The 24,854-nt window shown below is 46.2% G+C and overlaps 1 protein-coding gene across 1 annotated transcript in view; it reads right to left on the bottom strand.

Moving 5' to 3' along the window:
• Positions 1 to 968: 968 nt before the first annotated feature.
• Positions 969 to 24,854, bottom strand: part of AGBL4 (ATP/GTP binding protein-like 4) — a 580,767-nt gene continuing 556,881 nt past the window's right edge. The window contains exons 9-10 of the mRNA XM_010582707.1: positions 14,130 to 14,226; positions 969 to 1,092 (exon numbers count right to left, since the gene is read on the bottom strand). Of these exons, the coding sequence (XP_010581009.1) occupies positions 969 to 1,092; positions 14,130 to 14,226 (221 nt within the window). The remainder of the gene's footprint in view (positions 1,093 to 14,129; positions 14,227 to 24,854) is intronic.

Here is a 24,854-nt window from a genome sequence, read left to right as displayed (position 1 = left end):
TCTCCAGTTTGAGAACCACAGGCCTCGCGCTTCAAATCCACATCACTGGCAGATATTTCAATAAGTCACACAACACAGGAGACAAACTGCCTAGTGACGGTGGCTTTGAGCTGAGATTTCACATGCTGTCCATGTAATGGGAAGGTGGTGAGGTTTTGCTTGGGATTTCTTACAGTAGTGGCACAACATTGTTCATCCCTTTCAACACTACCCCTAGCTCACACTGCCTCAGTCGTACATCTGTTGCTAAGTCCAATCTTTCTAGACCCCAGCCAGTTTTTGCTGGAGGACCATGGCTCCTACCTGTTAAGACAGGTCTTGCAGTGAGTTTCATGCCTGCAGCCTGACAGCAGCATTTCTTATATGACCCCTTTCCTCAAATGATAGGATAGAAGAGCAAAAAACCTAACCATGCAGCAGATGATAAACGGCACACTGAGGAGCGCCTGCCTGACTCCCAGAAGCTATTTATCAGGCTCTCTTAATGCAAGCTAACAGGGCTAGCACATGCAATTGGCATAAGAGCTTCTGAGCCTGACACTAAAAGGGGAGACATCACATGGTGCAGCAGGGGAGCCAGGACTCCCTCGTTAGCTCATCATATGGATTACCCCTTTAAAGAGAGAGAGCAAGGCTGGTGGAGGAAGGGGAGGCTTTCTCATTTTAACAAATAGCTTTTCAGCCACCACAAATGATTTCTGTAAATCTATCGGGTCACTCTTTTTTTCCCAGAGATGAAGGGGGAAGGAAAAAAAAAAAAAAAAGCTCTGAAATTGATTTACCATCTATAAATAAAAAAGAATCAATAGTAAAATTTCTAGCTAATTTCCCTCTCCCTCTTTCCCCCTTTGGACTATTTGTTATCTTAGAAATACTTGTCTAGGAAAAAAAAGAGAAACATCATCAGTTCCAGACCCCGACGTGCTCCTCCGCCTTGCCCCGCAGACCTGCCCTCCTTTCTTCTCCTCTCATCGCGTGGAGAGAGACTGGTCCTTCAGATGCGCCTGGCTCCTCTTCTCTGGCTTGCCGCCAGCATGGCTGTTCCCTTGGCCCCGCTGGGTAGTGCATTTAAAAAGCGGCAGTTTCTCCTTCCTGCCAAAGGAAGAGAAAGAGAGGACAGGTATTGTAAAACGCTGGGGTGTTTCAGCAGCAGGTAAGCCATGTGTGGGGTGTGCTGCGAGGAGAAGCCATGTGTAAAGCCTCACCGTGAAGTGCATCTGTAAGGAAGGCTTTGGCAGCTCGAGACAAATTAGAGGTGGTTAAAGACCAGCTGGTCCCATCCTCCTCTGGCCAGAGCAGGGTTAGTCCTTCCAGGAGACTTCAAGGGCTTTGCATTAGCTCTGAGCTCTCCAAGAGAAGGGCCCCACTGCTTCCCTTTGGGTACTGCACTTACCACTGTTTTCTCCCCACTGCGGCTCCCACATGCCTGAAATGTTTTGCTTCATTTCTTCTCATTAACAGCCCTCGTATCGCTGTGAATATTTCCTTCTGGGGCATATACTGTTCCCAGGACAGCTGGGTTCACACATCTGCTCACCACTGGATTGCCCCCACTGCCAGGGGTGTTCGCAGCTGGGGCCAAACTCTTTAGTGGCAGACTCCCGCTGTGTGGCCGGGGAACACCCATCGCCTGACACATGATGCCAGTGCTTCCAGCATCCAGACCAGTGCCGTCAAAGAGCCCGACGTGATACTGCTATTTCACCGTACCCGTTAACGCCAATTATCTAACAGTCATGCAAAACTTTAGTTGTCACCATAGTTTGGAATGTGGCGTTTCCAGCGCACCTTTCGGGCTACAGTCCTAGCAGAGCGGTGGGAGTTTAACTACTGACCTCCAAAGGAGCAGAGTTATGCTAAATACTAAGTACTTTTGCAGTGATGCCCCAGGAGTTCATGGGCTAAAAACCGAGCTCCTCACAATGCAGCACCACAGAAACAGCTCCTCGGCTTCCCGCAGCTTGTCTGGGGGAACAGACCTACTTTGTAATGCTTTGGTTCCTGATAAGTCTCACTACTCGTTTCCCAGACAAAGTGCTGCTGGGTGTGTGTTTACGGTGTGCGTGATGAATGTTGGCTACTTTAAGGAAAAGTAAATCTCTGTCCTTTATTATCAGTTAATTCTGTAACATTTCTACTCTATTTACTTATATAACCTCTTTGCTTAGAGGCTTTAATTAAAATCCTCCATCTCACAGCCCAGTGCTCTCACTGCCTCTTCTCCCTCCAGGTCCTGACACACTTGTGTTTCACAGCAAGACGGGCATAAGCAACTGGACAGCCTCAGCCCTGGTCTGTCTAGCTGCTGGGCAAAGCCAGGTCTGGGCAAAAAGCGGCACAACTCACACCCTTGTACCCAGAGACCTCGCTTTTGTGAGAGGCTGATTGACGAGGGGTGTGGGTGCTGCAGCACCATCCCTTGCTCACGGAGACTCAGGCAGCACTGGGCCATCCCATAGCGCGGAGCTTCCCCTCACAACCCCCTACCAGCACTGGTGGGTCACACTGGAACTGCAGAGGTGCCTCTGAGCCAAACGCTGGGACCAGGAGCCAGAGGAACCAGCTCTTGGCTGCCTGCTGGCAGCCGAGGCAGCCCTACAACCCTGCCTGCAGACTGCTGGCAGAGCGTGGGGTCCCTCCGCGCTCACCCCAAGCAGAAGCAGCACCGGCTCAAACAGCCGTCATCATCCCCTGCGTGTACCAAGCTCCAATCCCGTGGTGCTGCATCTCCTACTTATCTTGGCAGAGCGTGAATTACCTCCCCTCACCAAGCTGGCTGTGCTGCGGCTGTAAAAGCAGATACACCTTTTGATGGCTTCTCCTTTGTAAAAGTGGCAAAACCTGACTCTCCATTCCCATCCCGAGGAAGGAAATCAAACCGTGCTATCACCAGCCGAGGGGCTCCAATGAGCGTTCGGGGTGCCCGCTCAGACAGCTCCTGCCCCCCCCAGCACCCGCTATGCCCTGCCAATTTGGTTCATTCACCCCCCACTGCTATGGCAGGACACAAATGGAGAGGGTCATCTACTTATGCCTGATCTACTCTTTAAGCACTTGGTCTGCTCCCCCTAATACCAGTTATCTGTATTCGCTATGGCAGCTGGAGACCCAAGCGAAACCGGTGCTGGTGCCGTACCATTTCATGCTGAGACACAAACGCTAGGAAGGGGAGGACCTATCTGTTCACATAGCCATGTTACCAAAAGTGAAGTGACCTACCAAATGCCATGCAACAGAATTGGGGAGAACTGAAAGGAAAAGAGCTGAGATGGAAACCCAGGTTTCTTGATCCTTCCACCCTGACTCACCCCTGAGGAACTGGGCCCCTCTAAACCTGCAGAGAAACCTGCCTTCCCCACCACGCAGGTGTGTGTTTGTCAGTGCTTTTGCTTTTATTAGGAGAAGGAGGTTAAAATACATTTTAAAAGAACTGAAATAATGTAGGGGCTGATGGGGCACAGGGCTTGGAAGGCTTTACCTCCACCAGCCCCCCCTCCTCACTGCTGTCCCAGCTGCCATCAATTCAGCATCTACTGCATCTCCACAGTTCATTCACCAACCTAAGGCACAGTGGTATTTTGAAGAGATAAACACTGAGACAAAAATAAATAAATTAGGACCCTGGGAGGGAGACCTGAAAGGCACGCTGAAGTGAGAATGAGCGGTTCCTCTGGTTCTGCGTATAATTACATTGACATGTTCCCAGACAACGGGTGGAGACCCAAACACAGCAGCAGCTGTGGACCAAACGGAGAATCAGGCAAAAAACCATAGGAAAGCCAGCCAGTCAATCCATCCCCTGGGGCTGCATCAGCACTGCCCGTGTCGCTGCTGACAGCCCGCCTGCCCGCTCCCGGGGCAGAGCCAGCGCTGGGCAGGCAGGGCTCAGCTCCTGGCCGCGCTGGGGCTGGCTCTTCCGTACAGACGCTGATTTCTCTGCACCCACTCGTCCAGTCCATTAGAGAAGGAACGTCATTCCCATTCTCCTCTCTGCAAGTGAGGGAAACTATAATATGAAACATGCAAAGAGGATGGAAATGGGTCTTAAACCTCCTTCCTTTTTCATGATTTGGGAAACAGAAACAGGAAAACCTGTCTAACCAACGGCACTTACGGATGGAATTTTTAGACACTGGCCGTTTTTAGCAGCCATCCAGGCATCCACTGAACTGAAGCGTTGTGAGTATCAACCACTCTGTTCACATCAGGTACTGGTGACAAAGTGATTTTTATGGACATACAGCCAATTGACAGACAGTCATGATCAAATCACAACTTGGCTGCGTGCTCATCATGCATACAACAGTTAATCTTGCAGCCATGCAAACTGTTCTGCAAATTGAAATCTCAGAGGCATAGCAATTACAATACCAAATGTATACCACATCTCTCAGTCAACTAATTGTACATCCAAAAAATCACCACTTGAATAATCTGAATACATTCACCTTTACAGCTAAAAAAAACCCCACTACATGCTTGATCTCAACACAATTTTGAGTTACAGAATCCCAAGGGAAAAAAATACCAACCTCTGATTTCAACAGCAAAATTGCTTCTATCTAAATACAGCAGATGCCTAATTCACATTGAGGTCTAACATCTTGGTGTTTCCAGTGATGCTTTTTTTAAGTTCTGCAAAATGGGGCTATTCCTATTGCTTCCTGTAGCGCTCTCGGCCCGTCTGCAGGAAGACAAGCCCTATATACATCTACTCCAAACGTAGTGTACATGTTCACATCAAAACCAACTGTATCTGGATTTCTATTTGTTAGGAAACCTTAAAGGTCTTAAAACGGATCAGCAGACTTACAAACCAGGCTAATGTTTTAGATGAACTTTAGAAAGCCACCGCCATAGGCAGACTTGTGCCACTGTGGCATTTTGAGCTTTTTCACACACATATTTCTTGACTTTTGTTTCCATCTGGTGAAGCAAGTTGAGGTGGGGAGCAACAGATTTGAATTAGTGACTTTGCAGCTGGCGTACAAAAGAGGGCCAAAATAGAAGAAAATTTGTATTTAAATTGCAAAGGGAGGAGAAAACAAAGTTATCCAAGCCACGTGAGTGAGATCAAAAATGAATCATCAAGGCTGGAAAATGGCTAACCTCTGAACCCTGAAATCAAGAAATCTGGCTGCTGTCATGTAGCTGCTGATCTAATTTTTACACTTTCCTCTCCATACAGAGGAGACGCGTTTCCATTGTGTCCATCACAGCTAAACAATCAATGCCTGATTACTTCAAATGCTTCTGTCTCAGGGATGCACAATTAACCAGGCCCATATTTGACACTGCAAGGGGAGCGCAGTATTTTCTGGGAATGTCTGACAAGTTTCAAACATAAAAAACACAAATCAAATGGCCCAGCAGATAATGACAGCCAGTGCCCTGGCAGTTAGATAATGTGCATGCTCCAAAGCAAGGCCAATTAGAAGCAATAAAAACAAATTTGAAATGTTAGAGCAAAGGTCAGAAATCCTCAGCCATTACCACAGGCTTGATTTTTTTTTTTTTTCCCCTCAAGCAGTCACCAGTGCCTATTTCCAGAAAGTGAGCACAAATTCACGCTTGCCAGATGACCACCCACCTGTTACAGCAGATTATGATTTCTGGACCATACAAACCCCAGTAATGCGGTGGATGGAGAATCCCAGCACTGTCTGGAAATCTCATCAGGTCCATACCCTGTGGCCCTACGTTTCGGAATGCGGGGGCTGGTCCATGCTGCTTATAGAGAAGGCATCGTATTCGAGCCTGCTCCCCAGGAGAGTTTGCAGCTGTCTCTCCCTCTGCCACAGAAGGGATCCTGCTGCTTGTCATCCATTCCTCAGCTCCTGGCCTCCTTCCCCAGCTCACTGCAGCAAGGCACATCTGCTTCACCAAGGAGACAGTTCACAGAGGCAGGAATAATTAGCTTGTAACTGGAACCACATTATCGCACAAGAGAAGGAGAAGTAGCCACAATTACAAGCAACGCACGTGGCTCAGACCCAGCCATTGTTGTATATCTCTACTGACCCTGGAGCAGGAAGCTGCAGAGAGGATGGGAATAGGTTTTGTCTTGTCTCCTGTCCTCCTATTTCCTAAGGAGCAGCAAGAGAATAATAGCTTCATTTACCTGATGAGATGTAGCAGAAAACGATAGTCTCTCGAGCTTGTTCAAGTTAGCAACATGATATTGGGATTAACGTGCTACGTACATCTGACATTACCCATGTCAACCCATCCTACACAGAGCAGCTGTCTCTGCTTTCAGAGCAAAGTGCTCTGTCCTGCTCTTTAGAAATACAGGGAAAGTCCAGACAGGGGTGAGGCATGAAATAACACAGATGCTGTAAATCTGCTTACCGAGTCCTGGCTTCCTCAAAGCAACGAGCCCAAGGAAAGAAAAGGAAAGCAGGTGGGTATCTCCAGGCACGTCTATAAGAGGATGCCTGTGAGAGCTAATCCAAATACATTTAGGGTGTAAATGTAAAGCTGATTAGTGAAACCACAGTAAGCTCCTATGTGGATATGCTCCTTCAGAGTTAAAGTAGCCATAATTCAATTTATTCATTTAGCTCATTTCTAAAAGTAAATGAAGGTAGAGTAAATTAAATTAAATCAGCTGACAGCACCTTCGTTTTGAAAGGGATTGTTAACATGGACCCAATCTACTTCATGCAGCAATGAAGATTATTTTCTCCTGCTGAGCCACCCGTCAGGCACACTGGCTCCCTGGGCTAGTCCTGAAGTATTTTTACACACCCTCTGTTCAGGGACTGTCTGAAAGCAGGACCAAGCCAGAGGTGTATTTGGCTGTTTGCGTGTGCGTGCTTAAATCCAGGGTAAAATCCTTCCAGCCAGCACTCTAGTTCCCAAGTGCTTGACAAGGTAATTGTTGTAATGTGGTATTTTGGTGAGCCCTCTGCTGGGGGCTGGCCAAGCACTGCAAATCTCCCCAAACTGCAAATGGATCCTTTTCATTGAACCCACGCAAATGTGTCACCGTTTAAAACCTGAAAGGTTTTCTTTAGCGACAGCTACAAGTATCAAGAGTTGCATAAAACGTGCAGACGTGTGTGGGAGCAAGCTGACAGATTATAATTACCAATACAGAAGAGGGAAAAAAACAAAAATTAATTTTTGAGGCGAAACATATAATTTGCCTTTAAACCATAGTAGTGCTCCCATTTCTAATACAATTTACAGCCCTTGAAGTCAGATTGAAGTTGTTTGACTGCTCAGCAGTTTGTTTGTTTGTTTGTTTTAAATTTTCCTTTTAAAGGAGCACTGGCCAGCGTGGGAGGATAAAGCAAGGGGTTTTTTTAGACACTCAGAGGAGCTTTGCACTGTTTGAACATGCAGGGAGCCAGGTAAGACAGTCTGCAGGCTCCGGCTGTGAGGTGGCATTTCTGTGCTAGCTGGTAGGATCATGCACCAGCGCAGCCCTGGCTGGCCCTGCCGGTAACATAAGGAAGACTTTTAAATACAGTCTGGTCCCACTTGTCCCTACAAAAGCAACAGAGCTATGGGGCGCCCATGGACCAGGTCCTGGTGAAATCCCTAAGACAGGTTGCAATCCTCCCTCCAGGGGAGCCAGGATGGTGATGGAAAGTTTTGCAGCAGACTTTTTTTTCCCCTGCCTTCATTTCATTTCCTCCTTTCTCTACAAGTTGTAAGCAGTTTTGCTGACCTTTCTCTGGAGCAGCACTGGAAGAAGGGGAACAAACAATTTACTTTGCTGTGTCTGCACAATTCAAGAGGCATTGACAGTAGCGTTTATGATACTGGCACCGTTTTGGTGCCTTGGAACTTTCTGGGAGTCGCTTTACCCCCTCAGGGGCGTAGTAGGGTGAGCTGCTGATGTTACAAGCAGCCTGCGGATGTGAAGAGCCTGCATGTATCCTCTGTGCGCAAAGGGATGGCCAGAACCACAAATGTCTTCAAGGATTACTCTGGGGAACTTCTCCTTGAAGACCCAAGTCAGTCTGATCTTGCAATAACAAAAAAAACCCCAACCAAACAAAAAATGAAGGCACTGAATTTGCTCTTAGTAGCAGTGGTAGACTCACAGTATGGCCGAAATGTGAGGTGCCTCCTTGCCCATGTGTTGGAGAAAGTGCAGTTTGTTTGGCCCACACAGACATTTCATTCAAACCAGTTTGCTAACTGGTCTATATTTTCCTATACTAGCACTTACCTATGCCCTGTCACCAGAGCCCAAGGAGTGAATGGCTCAAAGATGGCCAGCAACATCTCCTTCCATGTGAGAGAAGTCATGAGAAAAAAAAGAAGAGGTGCTCGATTTTCCTATCTCTCACTTGCACAGCATTGCAATGCTACTGTGCCCTGGAAGCTGTGGAGTATTTCTGATCTCTGTTGCACTGAGATCAAAGTTGGTCTAGAACGTTTTTTCTGTTTATTAGACTCTTCTTTCCTCTAAGCCACTGAAAACGGTGGGGGAAAAGATGACAAGACAGTGATTTCAGTTTGGGAGAAGTGAGCTGGGGATGGCAGCAAACAGAGCCCCTAGAGAATGACAAGAAGCAGCCATCTATATAAAGCACATTTCACTCCCAGCTCTCATGTCAGTCATGGCCAGGTCAAAGAAAGCACTACCAGATATAGGTGAAACCTCAAAAATCCTGAAGGCAGAGCTTAAAAGTGTAGAGAGGAGTTTTTCTGAAACACAGGAAGAGGTGGACTGGGAAGAACATCCCAGACCCAGTGGGACAGAAGGACCCCCCCACAGCACATGCCAGAAAGCACCAAATCCCTGGGATGGTATGTGTGGTCTGAGCCTGTAAGACCACACAACCTCTGGACACAGCTTGTTAGTGTCAAGATGGGGCTCAAAACTTGAAAGGCTGAGCTATCCTGGCAGAAGTGCCTCTGATCAGCCTGTGCCCATGCACAGGAAGACATTCCCCAGCGCCACCCAATATGACGCAGATGACGGTGCCCATCGCATCTGAGGATGACGGGACAGTCCCGCGGGCCTATCCAGCCTGTTGGATACGCAGCTGTGAACTCATACATCATCATTAAGGCTGCAAAATCAAGCAGCAAAAGGAGGAATTGCCAGAATAAAGGCTGTCAGAACAATTTTAATTCAACCTCCTGGCGGATATGCCTTCTGATGTGGTCTTTAATTACCTCGTCACAGCCTACTTTTTCTTCAACAAGACTGCTGCTGCATTCAGGGCACGATGGACGGACGGCAATTAATGAAGGGCCAGTCAATATTTTGTTCTGTCCTTTTTTTTCTTCAGTGTGTGGCCCCAGGCATTATTTTCTGCATACCATCAAATCCCTGCTCTTAGAATTATTCATCTTCTCCTGGACTTTTCTCTCACGTGTATCAGTGCAGCAACTGTGAGCTCCCCACCCAGGAAGGAATTTCTCTTCCAACACTCCTATGAGCAGAGAGCCTGAGTTTTACCTACAGGAAAATGCGGTGCAGATCTGAGTTGCAGACTCCTCCACTGGCAAGGTCCAGGGGGGATTTTTCAGGGTACCCACACTGTGTCTGTTCAAAGCCCAGCTCCCCTAACCTCAGCCAGAGCTGTAAGCACTCAGTACTTCTGTAATTTGAAATCCAGTGTGTCCAGAAAATGAGAAACATAGAACTGGTGGCTCTCAGAGAAAAAATGTCAGTGGTTTAAAGAGGCAACAGCTCCTCTGCTGAGCCAGAGTGAAAGAACAGGGCAACGCTGATATGGGCAAAGGGGTGGACTTAAGGCAGTGCAAGGTGACTGGCATTAGCTAATTTTTCAGCAAAAATTCTGTTTTCCTACCTTAACCATTCTCTGTAACAGCTGTACTCTGCTTTCTCTTAATCTCTTACAATTTTTTCACCTTTTACCAAGCAGAGGACATTCCTCACTTTCAACCCAAGCAATCTTAACCTTTACTCTGGCACAAGTAGAAAGAGGCGAGCGCAGGACAGACTCGGTAAGAGGAAGAGCTCCCTGTGCCACCGGCGGCATCAAAGGGAGCCCCACTCAAACGCTTTCCAGTGAGTGCAGTGGGAGCAGAATTTGCTGGTTACCGAGCAGCTTAAGAAAAGACAGTAACAAGAGGAAAGGAAGGGCATGAACCTTCATTGCCACCCGACAGCCCCTTTCTGCACTGCACCCTCCTGCTCTGTGCCCACTTAACCCAACCCGAGAGAGACGTCTTTGTGTCCAGGACGGACTTTTCTGAGCCTCTCTGAAGCATGTCCAAGTGGCAGCACCGTCTTCTGCAGCAGCTTCTGTAGGCAGCACAGATGCCTCTTACTGTTAGAAATTCATAGGCCTACCAGCTTGTCACTCCAGAAGATGTCCAGCATTTTCAGCAAGGCTTTTAATTCATTAGCTCACATAGGAAAATATTCTAACCTTCCTGCCCTCCCCAGCTGAGTCATTGATGCTTTCCTATCTTGCCGCAGACACATCACCTTCGGGAAAATAATTGCTTAGCATGCTCATAACAAGACACATTATCTTTCTGAACTGGAAATTTGTTTGAGATCACAGGGTCTTCCCACAATGAGGACTGCAGGACACTTGTTTGAAACAAGTCCTGACTTTCCCTTGCAGACTGTGGGAAACCCTGTATGTCCACTGGGCTGGGCTTCTGGGGAAACTGCGGGAAGGTTGGAGGAAGCTCAGCCAGAAGGAAGGGGCTGAAGGGGTCTGGGAGGGACTGCATGAGCTGTGGTGGGAGGGAGGATGCATGGGAGAATAACCACGCTGGACAGGGAGGGGATGAAGACAGAACTGTTGTAAGAAGTAAAGACAGTACTAAAAAAACCTCTTTAAGCATTTCATTTTCATGTCTAGCCTCTCTACAGAGTCAGTGCACAGTCCAGAGGTCTTTTCAGGGACCTGAGCTACTTGGGGACTTGAGGTTTGCCCAGAGATTCCTTTGGTTACAGAGGAGCAGAAGCTTCTAAGCTTGATGTCTATGACCTGCAACTGTGAACACCTCTTCTTGCTGGTGAGGACATGTTGGGAGGGCACAGGATTGCCCAGTGCAGAGTTAGGTGCACCAAAGCTCACTCCAACCCTTCAGAGACGACCACCACAACGATGGGTTCAACATGAATTTCTAGCAACCATCCACTCGGGGACAAAACACAGCATTCCTACTGCCCCGCCACCAGCAGGCTCAGCAAGTAGTTGAGGGCTTCAGCCCTGACCTCACTTCATGGTGGCTTCTTGGGAAGTCCATGGAGCCTGACTCCTGGGAGGGTGGTGGGCACAGCTCCACAGCGAGGAACTGAAGGCCCCATCTACAGGTGACACTTGTCCCAGGGGCTTCTGTAGACAAGGGCAGGTGGAATTTAACCACAGGTCCAGCCGACCAGTTGGATTCACTCAGAGGCATGTAAGCACCTTATACAGGTACAGCTATTTCTCTTTACCTCTTGAAATAAGCTGCACAAGTATACGGGACAGCAGAGGGTACCCTAGCCCCAGCCTCAGTCTTGGTTCTGTCACCAGAGCTGTTGCATCAGTTCTTGCCTGCTGCTCCAGATGATCCTAATTCAGTTCCCACTGAACTGCCCGCATTGCCTATGCTCTAGGATGGCTGTTACCAGACAGCCTGACTGTGTGGACTAAACACCCTACTAAGACGTATTTCTGACTCTCAGGACCATCTCTCCCTTTCTGTGCCTCAATTTCCTTCTCTGCAACGTGGTGATACCAACATAAACATTTCCTTCTTTAAGATCTTTCAATCAGATGTGCTCTGGAAGTGTTGCAGGTTGTTACTATTTCCAGGGCTATCGTTATAACACATTTTGGCTGCACTAATTCCCTCAAACAGAAATTGTTCTGCCTGTAGTAGGCTGGGACAAAGCAGCCAATTAGTTGTCCCTTACACGTTTATTAACTCTGCAGCTTTCTTTCAATGAGTATGTGGAATCTGGTAATGTTTTAATATATTTTCATAAACTGTGGGCACAACATGTCCTGTTTCAAGCTAATAACCATGCCATATAATTAGTCCTGATTACACAGATATTTAGTATCATTTTACATATTCCAATCCTTTCCTAGTGCCACTGCCTAGCCAAGGCATATTTAAAGCCACAGCCATCTCCCTTCTGCTTCCCAGCAGTTTGCAAGATTTTGTTTTCGACAGGTTTGCAGTTAATATGACAGCTTCAAAGAACAATTTCATTTCACTGATATACATTTTATATATATACAAGCTCTGATCAGATGTCAGGTGACAAAGCCCAGGTTACAAATAGAAGGCATTTATCTACTTTTACAGTGAAAAGCCGGTATTTGAAAGCTGTCAAGAAATTAACAACATGAATCTTTAAAAATCTATTTCTTAAACATCTGTTGGCTTAGGAGTGAACATTTACTGTATTTAGGATTTTACTGTGAGGTAGCACTCCCCGAACAAAAGATCCCTCACCCCATTAGACTCTGGTCGGGGAGCAAGAAAAATTTGCTCTGTGCAACCCGATTATAGATGTGTATCTTTCCCTGCTGGCGTGGCTGTCTCTATAGAGATGGACATGGATATTTGATGAGATTAAAATGCTTCAGTTACCACTGTCAGTGGTTCTTTAATTTAAAATGAAGAAAGCAAACAAACATTCCTTTTGATGAGGTAACTGAATGATGCTACGGAAAAGCACTTTGCTGTCAGGTGGTAATTAGGTTCAGTAATAGTTGTGGGTTTTTAGCCTTGGAGGCTGTGGCCCTTGGGAGTCTGAGAGAAATGATACATTCAATTTCCGGAGGAGAGGAAGATGCTGGATGCTTTTCTCTGCTAACCCTGCAGGTCTCTGCAGATAAGAGCATTCAGAACTGCAGCGCTGACAATCCTCCCTGTGCCAGCCTAAACTGTTGTGTCAAGATCACGAACAGAGAAAGAGAGATGGACTCAAAGCTGGGCATTTAAACATCTAACGTAGTCAGGCTGGCTCTGACCACATATATAAGGAACTGCCAGAATGGCTGCACTGAGAGGATTTTTAAAGGCTGCAGAAAGAACTCCAGCAATTGCTCTATGGTCTGCGCTGATATTTGTAACATCCATCTTGCGCATCACTAGAAAATCTTCAGTAGGAAAGTGTTCCTCTGCAAACAGGGGAGAAGAAGGGAGTGAATGTCAAGGCTCAGCTGCCTCCCTCGCCAATTGGGAATTAGCTTTTCCACTGCAAAATATAAATTATATTTGGTTGTGCTATTAAGAGTTGAAACCCAAATGAAGCATTCCAATTGGCCCAAAGGCATTTAATTAGAAACTTTTAGTTTGGAGGCATTATTGCTGTTTTCTCAGAGCAGAGGCAAATTCTGAATACGGTGTTTCCCATGAAACAGGAGCTCTGGTTCCTGCTCTGCTCCCCTCCTCATGTTATTACACAATGAATTACACGGTTCTCCACAAATGCTTCAGTGGTATCTTCCCTGCTCCTCACACAAGCTAAGAGACACTGAAAGGACACCAGCTGGCCGACACCAGACAGAAGGCCAGCAGCACTGCAGGGATTCAAGCTTGGGCATTTCAAACCCTCTGTTCGCACCTTTGTGCATTGCTCACCAGTGCTTTACTTCATGTCCAAGAAGACTTCCTTTTGGACAAACATCCAGTGAACTGGTTGTAAAGCTGGAGTAAGGACTTATGGTGAGACGGGGTCCCCAGTTAAAGGGTCCCAGCTGGACTGGCAGAAGGAACCTGCCATCTGGCTGCCAGCACTGCAGCAGGTCCAAGGGGAGATGGAGAACCCTGCCTTTAGCACAGGCTTGCCAGTAGTTTCCTGAAGCACTGAAGAAGTTTTCACTTCCAGAATTAAAACTTTTCAAATAAAGTGAGTCTGATTCCCCTCTCACTCTCAGTAGATAAATGAAGGGTAAGTCCATTAAAGATACTGGTGTGAGATTGGTGTACAGCAGACAAAATTCAGGAAAGATATCGATATCTCCAAAATCCTCTGAATATTTTTTCAGACATAAACCAGGTATCTTTCCTGATCATAAATGCTTTATTTCCGAATGGAATTTCAATAAAATAAGCACAGTTAGACTAGCACGCTTATTATAAAGCCATAATGCAGTAGCACTGAAGTTTAGTCATGAAAGGTATTAAAAAAGCAGCCCTGCTAAAGCAAGAGAAATTGCTTTCTGACCTACCGAGTTTTAGGAGTGGGTGCTAGTGGTCTCTCCACCGAGGAGTTCAGCCTGTAGTAATCCAAGAATGTCCTGGCCACATTTCTTCCAAGCTTCATATCTGTGAGTTTTTAATTAAGGACCATTTTTTTATATATAATTAAAAATAATAATAATAAAAAAGCAGAGTCTAAAGGTAAATTACTGCTATTTGATGCATGAGCAAGTTTTACATTAACCATCCCACAGTGCTTAGGCTTCAGGCAAAATGACTTACGCAAGCAGATAAAGCGGGGGTCATCTTGTTTGCTTCTTGTTTTCACAGGCAGGTGCTGCATAAAACCACGGACAGGAGGAAACAATCTCCCTTTACCCCCATGCCTGGTTGCAGATCCCTGCGGTGGTTGTGAAGTAATACACCAGACAAAAGGGGCCTTCCAATTTCCATGTTTAGGGAAAATAATGACCTAAAAATGCTTGAATACAGGCAGTATTTCTGTGCTTGTATCCAGGAAACGAGGTCAACAATGTCATGGTATGAACCAGCCATGGACTAGTGTACAAACTCAAGGTTGGGATTACAGCTGTAGCCCTCCAAACCTTTAGCACTGACCCCCCCCACGGTCCTCGGAGAATATACTGTTCTTTAACTGTGTTGTATTCAAGACCTGAAATGGTGTTTTTAGCACTGAACTGGAAGGACAGTAGCTTACCCTGGGGAGGTCAGCAGTAACTCTGGGGGCTCTTCTCACTAGCCACGATTCCTCCTTCAGCCAACCCTGAGCCCAACACTAGGCAGGTGCTGCACATCAGAGCTGCCACAGAGACATTATGGGGGCTGAGGACTCCTTTGTTTGCCTATTTTGAACTGATGCCTACCCACGCTACAATAACCACATACTTCTCCCGGGCACTGCCCCAAATGGCCACCGTAATGGTCATTTCAGGAGTGCTGATGCAGTAGCTGGGGTGGGTATGTAACCTGGGGAATCTAAATACACCTCCGTCCAGCACTCAGCAGCCCAGGAAAATAAACCGTTGCTGGGCTGTTTTGTGTGCATGCATGTTCTGCTTTATCAATAGTTATCTGCTGATGTTTCCATTAGAGGAAAATTCCAGAAGTGCAGTGTCCCAGGGGTTTCCAGCAGCGCCTGTGAAGACGCTAGCTTCTAAATGAAGCTTTTATTACCCGCCCACTTACATTAGACACATCAAAACAAGTGAGCATGAGACATCAGGTTCAGGCATCACTGTGAGATCTCTCTTTATAATTTATTTATTTATTTAAAGGGGAGGTCGAACTAATGTGACTCAGTCTTTAGCTCTAGTTCTGCAAAAAGCCAGCCCCCAGCTCTGCTAGTGCTGCAGTCAAGCCCAGTTCTAGTAGCTGAGGATGACTCCTGACACTGCTTTTCTCTCCAGTGACCTGGTCCCACTTTTCTGGTTCCCGCTGCTGTGCCTGGGGATGGTTACATGGATCTATCCCTTCTGTTTCAGGGTCTATGCTCATTGCGATCCTAATACCGTACGTGCTGCGGGCACCCGTATTCTTCTGCCCAACAGTACAGCCCAGCCTGAACAGCTGGTGTTCACGGCTGTTGTCTGCGTGGACAGGGATAGTTGGTTGTGTGAAACAACACCGGCTGTTTCACGGCTGCTGCAGTACCCAGTAAGCTGCACTGCAGCCTGCCAGCACCGACAGACGAGACTAACCGTACATGCGTGAAAGTTCAGAAAGTTGGAGACAGCTTAAAGTTTATCAATTTGAGGGAGGGCAGCGTTGCTTTGAAAGTGTTTTGTGATTGTTACTGGAATTTGGGGATGGCTGTGGGTAGTTTGGTTTCTGCAGATGTGAACTCAAAGCAGCAGCAAAGGTTAAGAGTTCAAAGTAGTCTGAGGAAGCGAGAAAGAAGGGAAGAGGGCTGTCAAACATTTAAGGGATTGAGAAGACTAACATGGCTTGATCTTGTAGTTTCTTTCATTTACTTGGCACTTTAAAGGCATAAAGTGGTAATTGGACTCGGTAAAGTCTCTAGGACATTTTCTCAGTACCAATCTCAGAAGGCTCCTCTGCCAGCAATGGCCCTGCTGCCCTTTTCTTTGTTTCTTTACATTGCTTGTGTTTGCACAGTGGGAAACACCTGACCTGCTGTCCTGAGGGAGGAAGCCCTTAGATGAGAGTGGGTGCAGCCGAGGAAGTGGTTACAGGAGCTCCTACATGGTGCCTTACAACTCTGCCTTAACCCTGACCTGGAGGAATCCAGTTCTATTGCTGAACTTAGGAACAGCTTTCTAAAGGTAAAGACAGTTAACCACTGGAATAACCTGCCTTAGCACCTCTGGAAATCTCCAGACCAGAGCTATTCAACAGCAGGTTAAACCCACAGCAGACATGAATGCTTTAGGTCTAACTGGTCCTGCACAAAGTTCAGAAAAGGAAATACAGAAAGGCCTCTAAGGCCACTTCACCCCATTTTTCTACAATGCTTAACATGCTTTGCAGCCCACGCAGACCGCCTGTTTGCTACAATTACCAGACAAGGTAAAGGCTTTTTGTGGAGCATGGACACACAGGTAGACAGACACCGAAGAAACTGGAAATGCAAACCTGTGCCCCGTGCAGCCACCAAAAAGTCACAAAACGGGAACAACTTGCAGTCAGCATTGACGGAAAGAGACTCGAACCAGCATGGGATAAAAAATTTGCATGTTCTAATACTAGTCTCTCAAGCCATCCTACCACCTCTCAGAAACAGCAGTAACAGCCTCTCCCTGTGACTGCCTAGCCTGGACAAGAAATGGCCTGACTCATTCAGCAAGTGCAGGAGGCACGTGTGTGCAGAACCAATGGAGAAAAGCAAATCAAATCAATAACATTTGCATTTATTTCAGGTGGACGGAAGATCCAGACTCCACTTTGGCCTACCGTATATCATAAGCACATAAATAACTGCTACTACAACCAGAACCCACTTTTGCTGAGTGGTTGGTTGGTTTGTTTTTTAACCAGCTTCCTTTCTGCAATCACACATGCTGTGCTTTTGCCCACAGGAACTCCCGACCTAGCTTGAACTGTGCTTGATAGAAGGCCATTTCCCAGCTATTCCCATCACGGGAGCTCAGCTCATACAAGATAGTAGAAATCCATTTGGGTGGGTCAAGGTGAAAACATCTAGGTGAATCTTCACTTTCACGAGTGTCTGCAAGTCCCTTTCCTCTCCCTTCCTCCTCCAGAGACTCATTCTTCCATGCTCCATATTTCTACCTGGAAGTGAAAACCAGAGTGCCCAAGGCCCCTCCTGCAGACACTGTCCTCACAGCACTCAGTCTTTGAATGGCATCAGTGGTTTTGGGGACATTTCAGGACAGTCTGTTTACGTACAGCTCTGCCAAATTTCACAGATGTTAGGAAGTTCAAGAATCGTGCCGGGCTCTCTGCAAAATCCCCCGTATTTATGAACCCTATCATGCCTCACCCCCCAAAGCTTCCAGCCCTGGTAAGAAAAGAGGACAGAGGAGTGGGGAATCTCATAAGCCATTACTAGTTTTCAAGTGAGAAGATTCATTGCTCCTATTGTGAACAGTCTGCTTAAGCTGGAGCCTCTAGAAGCACAGACACAGCCTTGTTCTGTCTGTGCATGAAGGCAATAAAAATCTCAATTTGGAAACCAGTTAGCAGTACAAGTCATTAGGGGAGGTACTAAATGTTGCTGCTTTAATAGCTCACTGATCATTTAATAATGTCACTGCTGCAGAGCATGGTGGCACCATTCGCTCGCTTTTGTTTTGCTTTTTGAAATTCAGGGTCATTCCACTTTCAAGTGTGTGGATTTTCTTTCTTTCCCCCTTTTGCCAGACACTGCAAACTGCTTTAAATAATTAGAAAAAGGATGGCTCCTTCAAGTTCACCGTCTCATTTTCATAAGGTCCAGTGTCATTGCTTTGGAACAGGAAGAGAAACCGTGGTGGTGGTAAGGATTTGACAAGGGCAAAACAGTTAGCAGCCCCCACTCATCTTTGATAAGTCCTGTGGGGTCTCTGCCAAGCAGATTGGATCTCTGTTTTTATGTCTCATCTAGAGGACGGCACCTCCATCAATTTGAAACACTGCGCTGGGTTATTAGCTTATGGAATTCGTCCAAGTTCAGTCCTAAACAGGATTTGAAATCGTGACCATTCAATCTAGAGGCACCACTGACCAGACCCATGCAAGTCTTTTGTTTCAGACAAACAGCTTTAAGTTATCCTAAAGACAGACAGAGGGGAAGAAAAAAAATAGGGAAGGGAGAAAGAGGGGAAGGAAAATGAGACACAAAGAGAAAGATGAATCTTTTTAATAGCTCAAATTAAAAAACAGAAGAAGCTCTTTGTTTGACAAAACTGAATTCTACAGCAAATCTCAGTCTACCACAACAATGATCCTGTTATTTATGAAAAGAGGGTTATTTTGTGTGGGAGAGTCCCAGATGACTGTGGTCAGCTCGCGTACTGTCAGCTTCGTACAATCTCAAGAGAAATATGAATGAGGTTTTCTCATCTAACAGCTTCCATCAATGGATCAAACCCCTTCCTGACTCGAACAAGAGCTCTAATGGAAAATGGCATTACACGGCTTTAAACCACTGTGTTGTATCACGCCTGGCCTGATCAGAACTAGTCCTCTATTTTAGCAGAGCTGTTTTCAGCAGTTACTTGTTTTGTTTCACAGGGCTGACACTATTCTCTAATAAATCAGAGATGCTGCCCACATCATGTCTAATTGGGGGGCCCACTTCAAGCGAAGTGTAATTGGGGCAATATAGAGACTTGGGGGGGGGGGCTATTCTGTGGCTTTTCACCAGCATTTAACAAAGTACAAGTCTGGGTGCTGATGATGCATCCTTCCCAGAGACTGTCACTCCAGGGAAACAAGGTTCACAATGTCTAGTATATCTGGTTACATATTTCAAAATCATTATCAAAGGAGGAAGCTTCTAAAAGGGAGTGTGGGGAGGGGATAGGACTTACCCCGTCCTCACTACTGACTTTCAAGAGAGCAGGACCTGGCCAGGCAAGCACTAAATCTTCAAGTTGTTAGTTTTGCAGGGCTGTGAGGTGCGTGTAGGCACGCTTTCTGGGGAGAGTCTGCCACTTCCAATGGGAACAGGGCTTTTCATAGCTCCAGTGTAAGAACCAGGCTCAACGTGGGAATTACTGGTGACACCCTGTCACGGTACTCAGCAGGTCAAGCTAGCAAAATGCAACCAGACTGTCCGGCCTTAAAAATCTATAAATGCCTTGAACGCAGCCAGCCTGGAAATAGCAAAGGGACTATCCCCAAGGAAAGTATTTCCATTCCTAACAGCCTCAGTTCCTGATCCCAGATGGGACAGATGCTTTTGAAAATGAAATGTAACAGCAATGACAAGTCTTCATTTTTATTCCTCTTGTGTGTTATCAGGAAAGGAACCGGGCGGAAAGATCCCTGACTGACTATTTCAGGCCCTTTTCCTGAAATGCTTGATTGTGGTGGAAGAAATTACAAAGATGGAAGCTGTGCACTCTTCTCCCTGAGTAATCAGAGGCCTGTAATTTTCTCTCCTCTGAAAGAGGAGGTTGGAGAACAGGTATCTTGGAGAGCACTGTTTTATCTCTGCCAGAGGGACTGTGCCGCAAGGACCACGCTGTATTTCCCATGAACTCATTTCACTATCAGCTACTGCTTCTGCCCTTCTTGTGAACTAAACTGAAACGGGCAGATCCCAGCTAACATCTGGACACGGGGAACGGAGGGATCTCGAGGCAGAGAAAGAAAAAGGCAGGAAGGTGGCGGTGCTGCACGGGACCCAGTGCCAGGATAGAGCCAAGCGCTCCTGACCCCGCCGGGGTGCTGCCACTGAAGGGTGGCAGAGACTCAAGGGGAGCAGAGGGGAGTGTGGTGGAGAGCCTGCGTACCCCAACTCTCCCTCTGCAACACAGAGGGACCAGTGAGGGAACCACCCAACCGACCGCATTATGCTACTGATGAAAACCTCCACGCAATACTGGGCTGCAGAGCTGCTACCATACGTGGCCATCAAAAGGGAGCACTTAATTCAACATGGGATTCGAGACACACAGACAGGGAAAGGCAAGTCAGGCTGTCCAGAGCAAGCACAGAAAGAGAGAGGGATGAGATGTTTCAGACACAGTCAAAGTAACACTGGAAAAACAACAGGGCTACTGCCCATTTTTACGTCTGAATCCACATGCCGTTTACCAACACTATAACATGATTTTGCAGCGAAACCTCTTACTGGTGCTCCATTATCCTAATGCCATCTTCACATTGCTCTGTGTAAGTTACATTTTATCCATCTTAGGGTCCCTCTACACCAGTGGGAGATGGAAATGGGCGCTCCTGTAAATGGTAATCTGGCCTAAACTATGAAACGGCCAAGGAAAATGGTTTATTTAATATCTTGGCAGTGTTGACTCCTGATGAGGCTATCTAAGGGACAGAGGTCAGAAGGAAGCTTACAGCTCAAAACCCCAGAAAGGGTGAATTTCAGTACCAGTATATTTTAATTCATTAAAATATTGCATCAGCATTGCTCCACAGGCTGGTATACTTGAAAAATTATATACTTAAAACCTGATTATAAGAGCTTCTATCAAATTGTCCCCAAATTAATTTGGGCCTGCATTTACTGGTCTCACATTAATGTCTGACAGATCTTTATTTAGAGTATCTGGAAGACACTAGGCTGAGCCTCTTCTTGTGATTTTAACGTTTCTGATCTTTTCTATTGTTCAGTTCTGGTCACTTGCCAAATCTGGGAAGGAGCCCTTGTGGATTAGCTGACCTCAGCTCTTTACACAGTCAATGAAAATTACAGAGCTGATTCTCTCCGATATACCGAAGAGGGATGAAAAGAGAGGAAGAAATTTCCAAGTGAAAATCCAGCATTCACAATCTTCTCCTATCACTGATGAATGTTCTCAAATGTACAAGGGAAAAACAGCATGAAGACTTAAGTCTTAACAAGTTTTGTTTTCAGCTTGGTTAGAAATGCAAGAACAGTATAATACTTTCCAATTCTAATTACCCCCCCCCCCCCCATTCCCTCGGAAAATCATGAGCTGAACTTTTTGGGGATCCTCTTAGTCCCTCACATCTCAGCCCAGAAGCATGATGACATTTATTGTTCCATGTCTGACAGTTCCCATTAGACATTCCATTCACGGCTTTGTGCATAACATTCACCACCACCCAAGCAAAATCAGTTTCAAGATAAATGGTAGAAAGTGTGTTTCAACACACCAAAGTGTGGATAAACCATTTTTCATCTCTAAATTGTTGGAAGCTCATGAATTGTATAAATCATAACTAGGCATCAGTAGTCTGTTGCATGCTGCATTTTCCCTCTTCAGCTGCAGCTTGCATTTTCAGACAGGGCATAGTCAATAGCTTTGCAAGAGCAATCCTAAAAAGAAGAAATTAAGAAATATGATTAAATAAGAAACATGAAGAGTTAAGAAATACGAGGATTGTGTTCCCTTGTGACATAAACCTGCATATAACTGGTTTTAAAGTTTTTGAATAGAGGAATGATAAGGACAATTGCAGAATGCTGACAGTGATTGCAAGACTCGCAATGATTTTGGGGGACGTTTCTCCCCTGGCTGGGATACCCCTGGCTTTTCTGTGTCCAAGTGCAACTATGTGCACCTGGGAGCATGGGCACTTGCTCTCCAGTGTCTGAGCAGACACAGAGGACCTCCTGGAACCTACCTTAGATCATCCATCTGACAAAGGACTCAGTCCAGTGGCTATTAGATGGTTTCAGTCAAGATGCCTCTTCTTAAGGACTAGGTCAAAGACCAAATGGATTTCTCTTGCCTTCAGTCAGTCTTTGATAAGTCCCTTCAAGAGAAGGCAACACCTGCATTTGTAGTGGGCAAAATGCAGGGAAGAGACAACTTATCCTCAGGAATTGGCTTAGCTCCTCTCTCAGACTGTCCTGGGAGGAAAAAGGACCACAGCCTCAGAGGCTGTACCTTTAAAAACACTTGCAGTCTCCAAGTAATAGTCATGCTTCAGTGTGTTCAACATTTCGGCTGAGCTCAGTACAAAGTGCAGTGATTTAAAGCTGGGAGATCAGGCGGGATTCAGCAAATTCAGAATTATTTATTTCTTTAGAGCAGAAAGTCTGGCTACAGATTATTTACTGCAAATGGGTCTGTTTGGGGGAGGGGAGGAAGGCGAGAGGGTAGAGAAGGGGCAAATTGATTGATTGAAATTTTTCAATTAAAACAAGCAGTTTTTAAAAAAGATTTAAGGCTTTATTGAAAAGTGGGAAATAATTCAAGAGTCTGGAGCCCTGCTAAGTGCAGATCATAGAGATGGGGGGAGAAAATAAAATTTTATTTTGTAGGAGAAGGGAGGGAAGAAAAAAAAGGGAAGAAAAAATATCATTATCTTTGTTTCTTCAGCTACGTTAATGTATTTCTCTCCCTGAGTTATCTCCAGTATCTGCAAGTATTGATTCAGGATAAGGCACTGTGGTGTAGGCTGCAGGCAACAGAAAGCTCTGCTGGGAGTGGCACATTTCCAGGGCTGGCAGAGCACAAAAAAGATCTGGGGATTGGTTTTGCAATGGGAACTATGCCTGGCCAAACCAGAGACAGGGCACGTGGCCTCTCTGCAAGGACCAGGCTGTGCTGGGGTGGCAGAGCAGGTCTAGCTCAAGGGACGAATCAATGATTAAGGTGTCTTTGGGTGCTTGCTTTGGGCACTACAGGATGAGAGGACAAACAGAGTGAAATGAAGTAAAATGAGAAAGAAGGAGCATCAGCTCGTGAATGCCAAGATCTCCTTTCTGCCTACATTGCTGACTCAGGCTCAAGGGTCAACGCCACACGTAAGCTCAGGCTATCTGCTGTAGTGGGGGGTTCTCCCCAAAGCAACGACACACATGAGCTCAGCCAAAGCTCTCTTCACATCAGCTGGACACACCTCATCTGTAGGTGGTCACTCCAGAGTGGTGTTGGTGAATGAGAAGAAGAGAATTAGAGCTGTTACTAGTAGGTAGAGAAACTAATGCTATTTTTGTCTTTGTAGGGAAGGAGTAAAATATTACTATAATCTCCACACACACACACCCAATTAATGCCTCTTTGCTATTATAATTCCCATTCCTGGATCAATTTAGCTTTTTCTAAAACCTTTGATTTTTCCTCTGTGTTTTAAACTCAAGCTGGAATGCAGTGATAAGGCACTACACATATGTATATATTTAATCTACACACACACAAATATAGTTATATATAGTCCCTGCCACAAATAACTCTCCTCTGACTGCTGTCACAAGGCTCTTTCTAAAAAAGCTACTCACCCAAGCTGGCTTGTTTTCCTACATCATGTCCCCCAGGGAAGGACTGCTGGCAGCAGCGGGTCTGTGTCCGGATAAAGATGCTGGAAAGGTCTGCAGCTCTCCCCTTCTCCACTGCCTGTCTCTTCTCCTCACTTCTCTGATGGGATGGGAATAAACCATTGTCAAACTTCAGATCCACCAACTCCTGCCACTGAAACAGCAGCCAACTTTGCTGAAGTGGCTGGAAGTACACCACTATACAGTCAATGTAGGAGCGGCCCTTGATTTATAAAAGGGGCATCTCAAAGCAAGTGCTTGCAAAGGGAGTAACTGGTGGGCCAGATTAAGAGTCACTGCTTTCCCTGGTGAAAAGGGTTTTCATAACAACATGCTTGTGACCATAATCTAACCAGCAACCTCTGGAGTTTGTGAAAGACCTAAGCAGCAACTTTGCATCTCTCCATTTTCCAGAGTGTCATTTATGGCTATAAAAATCACTTCCCCTTCAAACTCTCCTTATAGTGGTGAGGCCTGTGCTGCACTGCTCTTTACTCTGTCTCACTGTCTGCTTGTGTCGCCTATCTCTATCACCATATTACTAACAAGAAATAATTCCAGGAGCCCTATTTGCCTCCATTCACAAGTTCTAGTATCGTCCTGGAGAATTCTTTCTGATCCACAGCTCAGGTGACACAGCAGCACCAACCTCTGCATGACTGGGAGAGAGCTCCTCCTTCTCAGATCCACTTCTGACACTGGTGTTCACACTGAATCACTGGGGAATATTCACCCATGGGTGCCAAAGGATGTTTGCTGCAGCTGTCGACCCTGCTGCAGAGGACTGAGATTGACTGACTCTCTTCACCGAGAAGCCACCTCTCATCGCTGCAAAGCCGGCTGGCCAAGCTCCCAGCTGCGCGCCACGGTCTTGCGAGAAGCAGTGTTTGGCTGTGGAGTCACAAAGCTGAGTTAGACTCTGCCACTCCTGAAGTTGGTTTAACTTCAGCTTAATTGTCTGGGGATTTTAAGGGCTTTCTAAAGGAGGATCAGAAGTCCAGAAAGCCTGAGGAGGAAAAACTGAAAAGAATTGTGGACTTTGGATCACAGAATAGTGAAGAGAGAGAGTGTACAAATAAGTAAAGGCTGCTGTAGAACAGGATAAACTTTTCTGCACCTGCTGGTGATGGGACAAAAAGCGATGGCCTTAATTTACAATAAACCAGATTGAGATTAGATTTTGGGGGAAGCTTTCCAGCGATAAGACTAGTGAAGGACTAGGGAAATATCTCCTGGGGAGGCTGCAGCATTTCCATCTTAGGACAGAATTAGGAAAACAGCTATCAGGAAAGGGGAAAGTAGAACTGATCCTGTTTGAGGACAGAGGGGTGGGCAAAGGGTTGCCCCGTAACTCAGT

Source organism: Haliaeetus leucocephalus, unplaced genomic scaffold (assembly GCF_000737465.1).
Source record: "Haliaeetus leucocephalus isolate CR32 unplaced genomic scaffold, Haliaeetus_leucocephalus-4.0 Scaffold848, whole genome shotgun sequence".
Lineage (NCBI taxonomy): Eukaryota > Metazoa > Chordata > Aves > Accipitriformes > Accipitridae > Haliaeetus > Haliaeetus leucocephalus.
The sequence above is the reverse complement of the archived record's forward strand: the minus strand, read 5'-3'. Positions and strand labels throughout refer to the sequence as shown.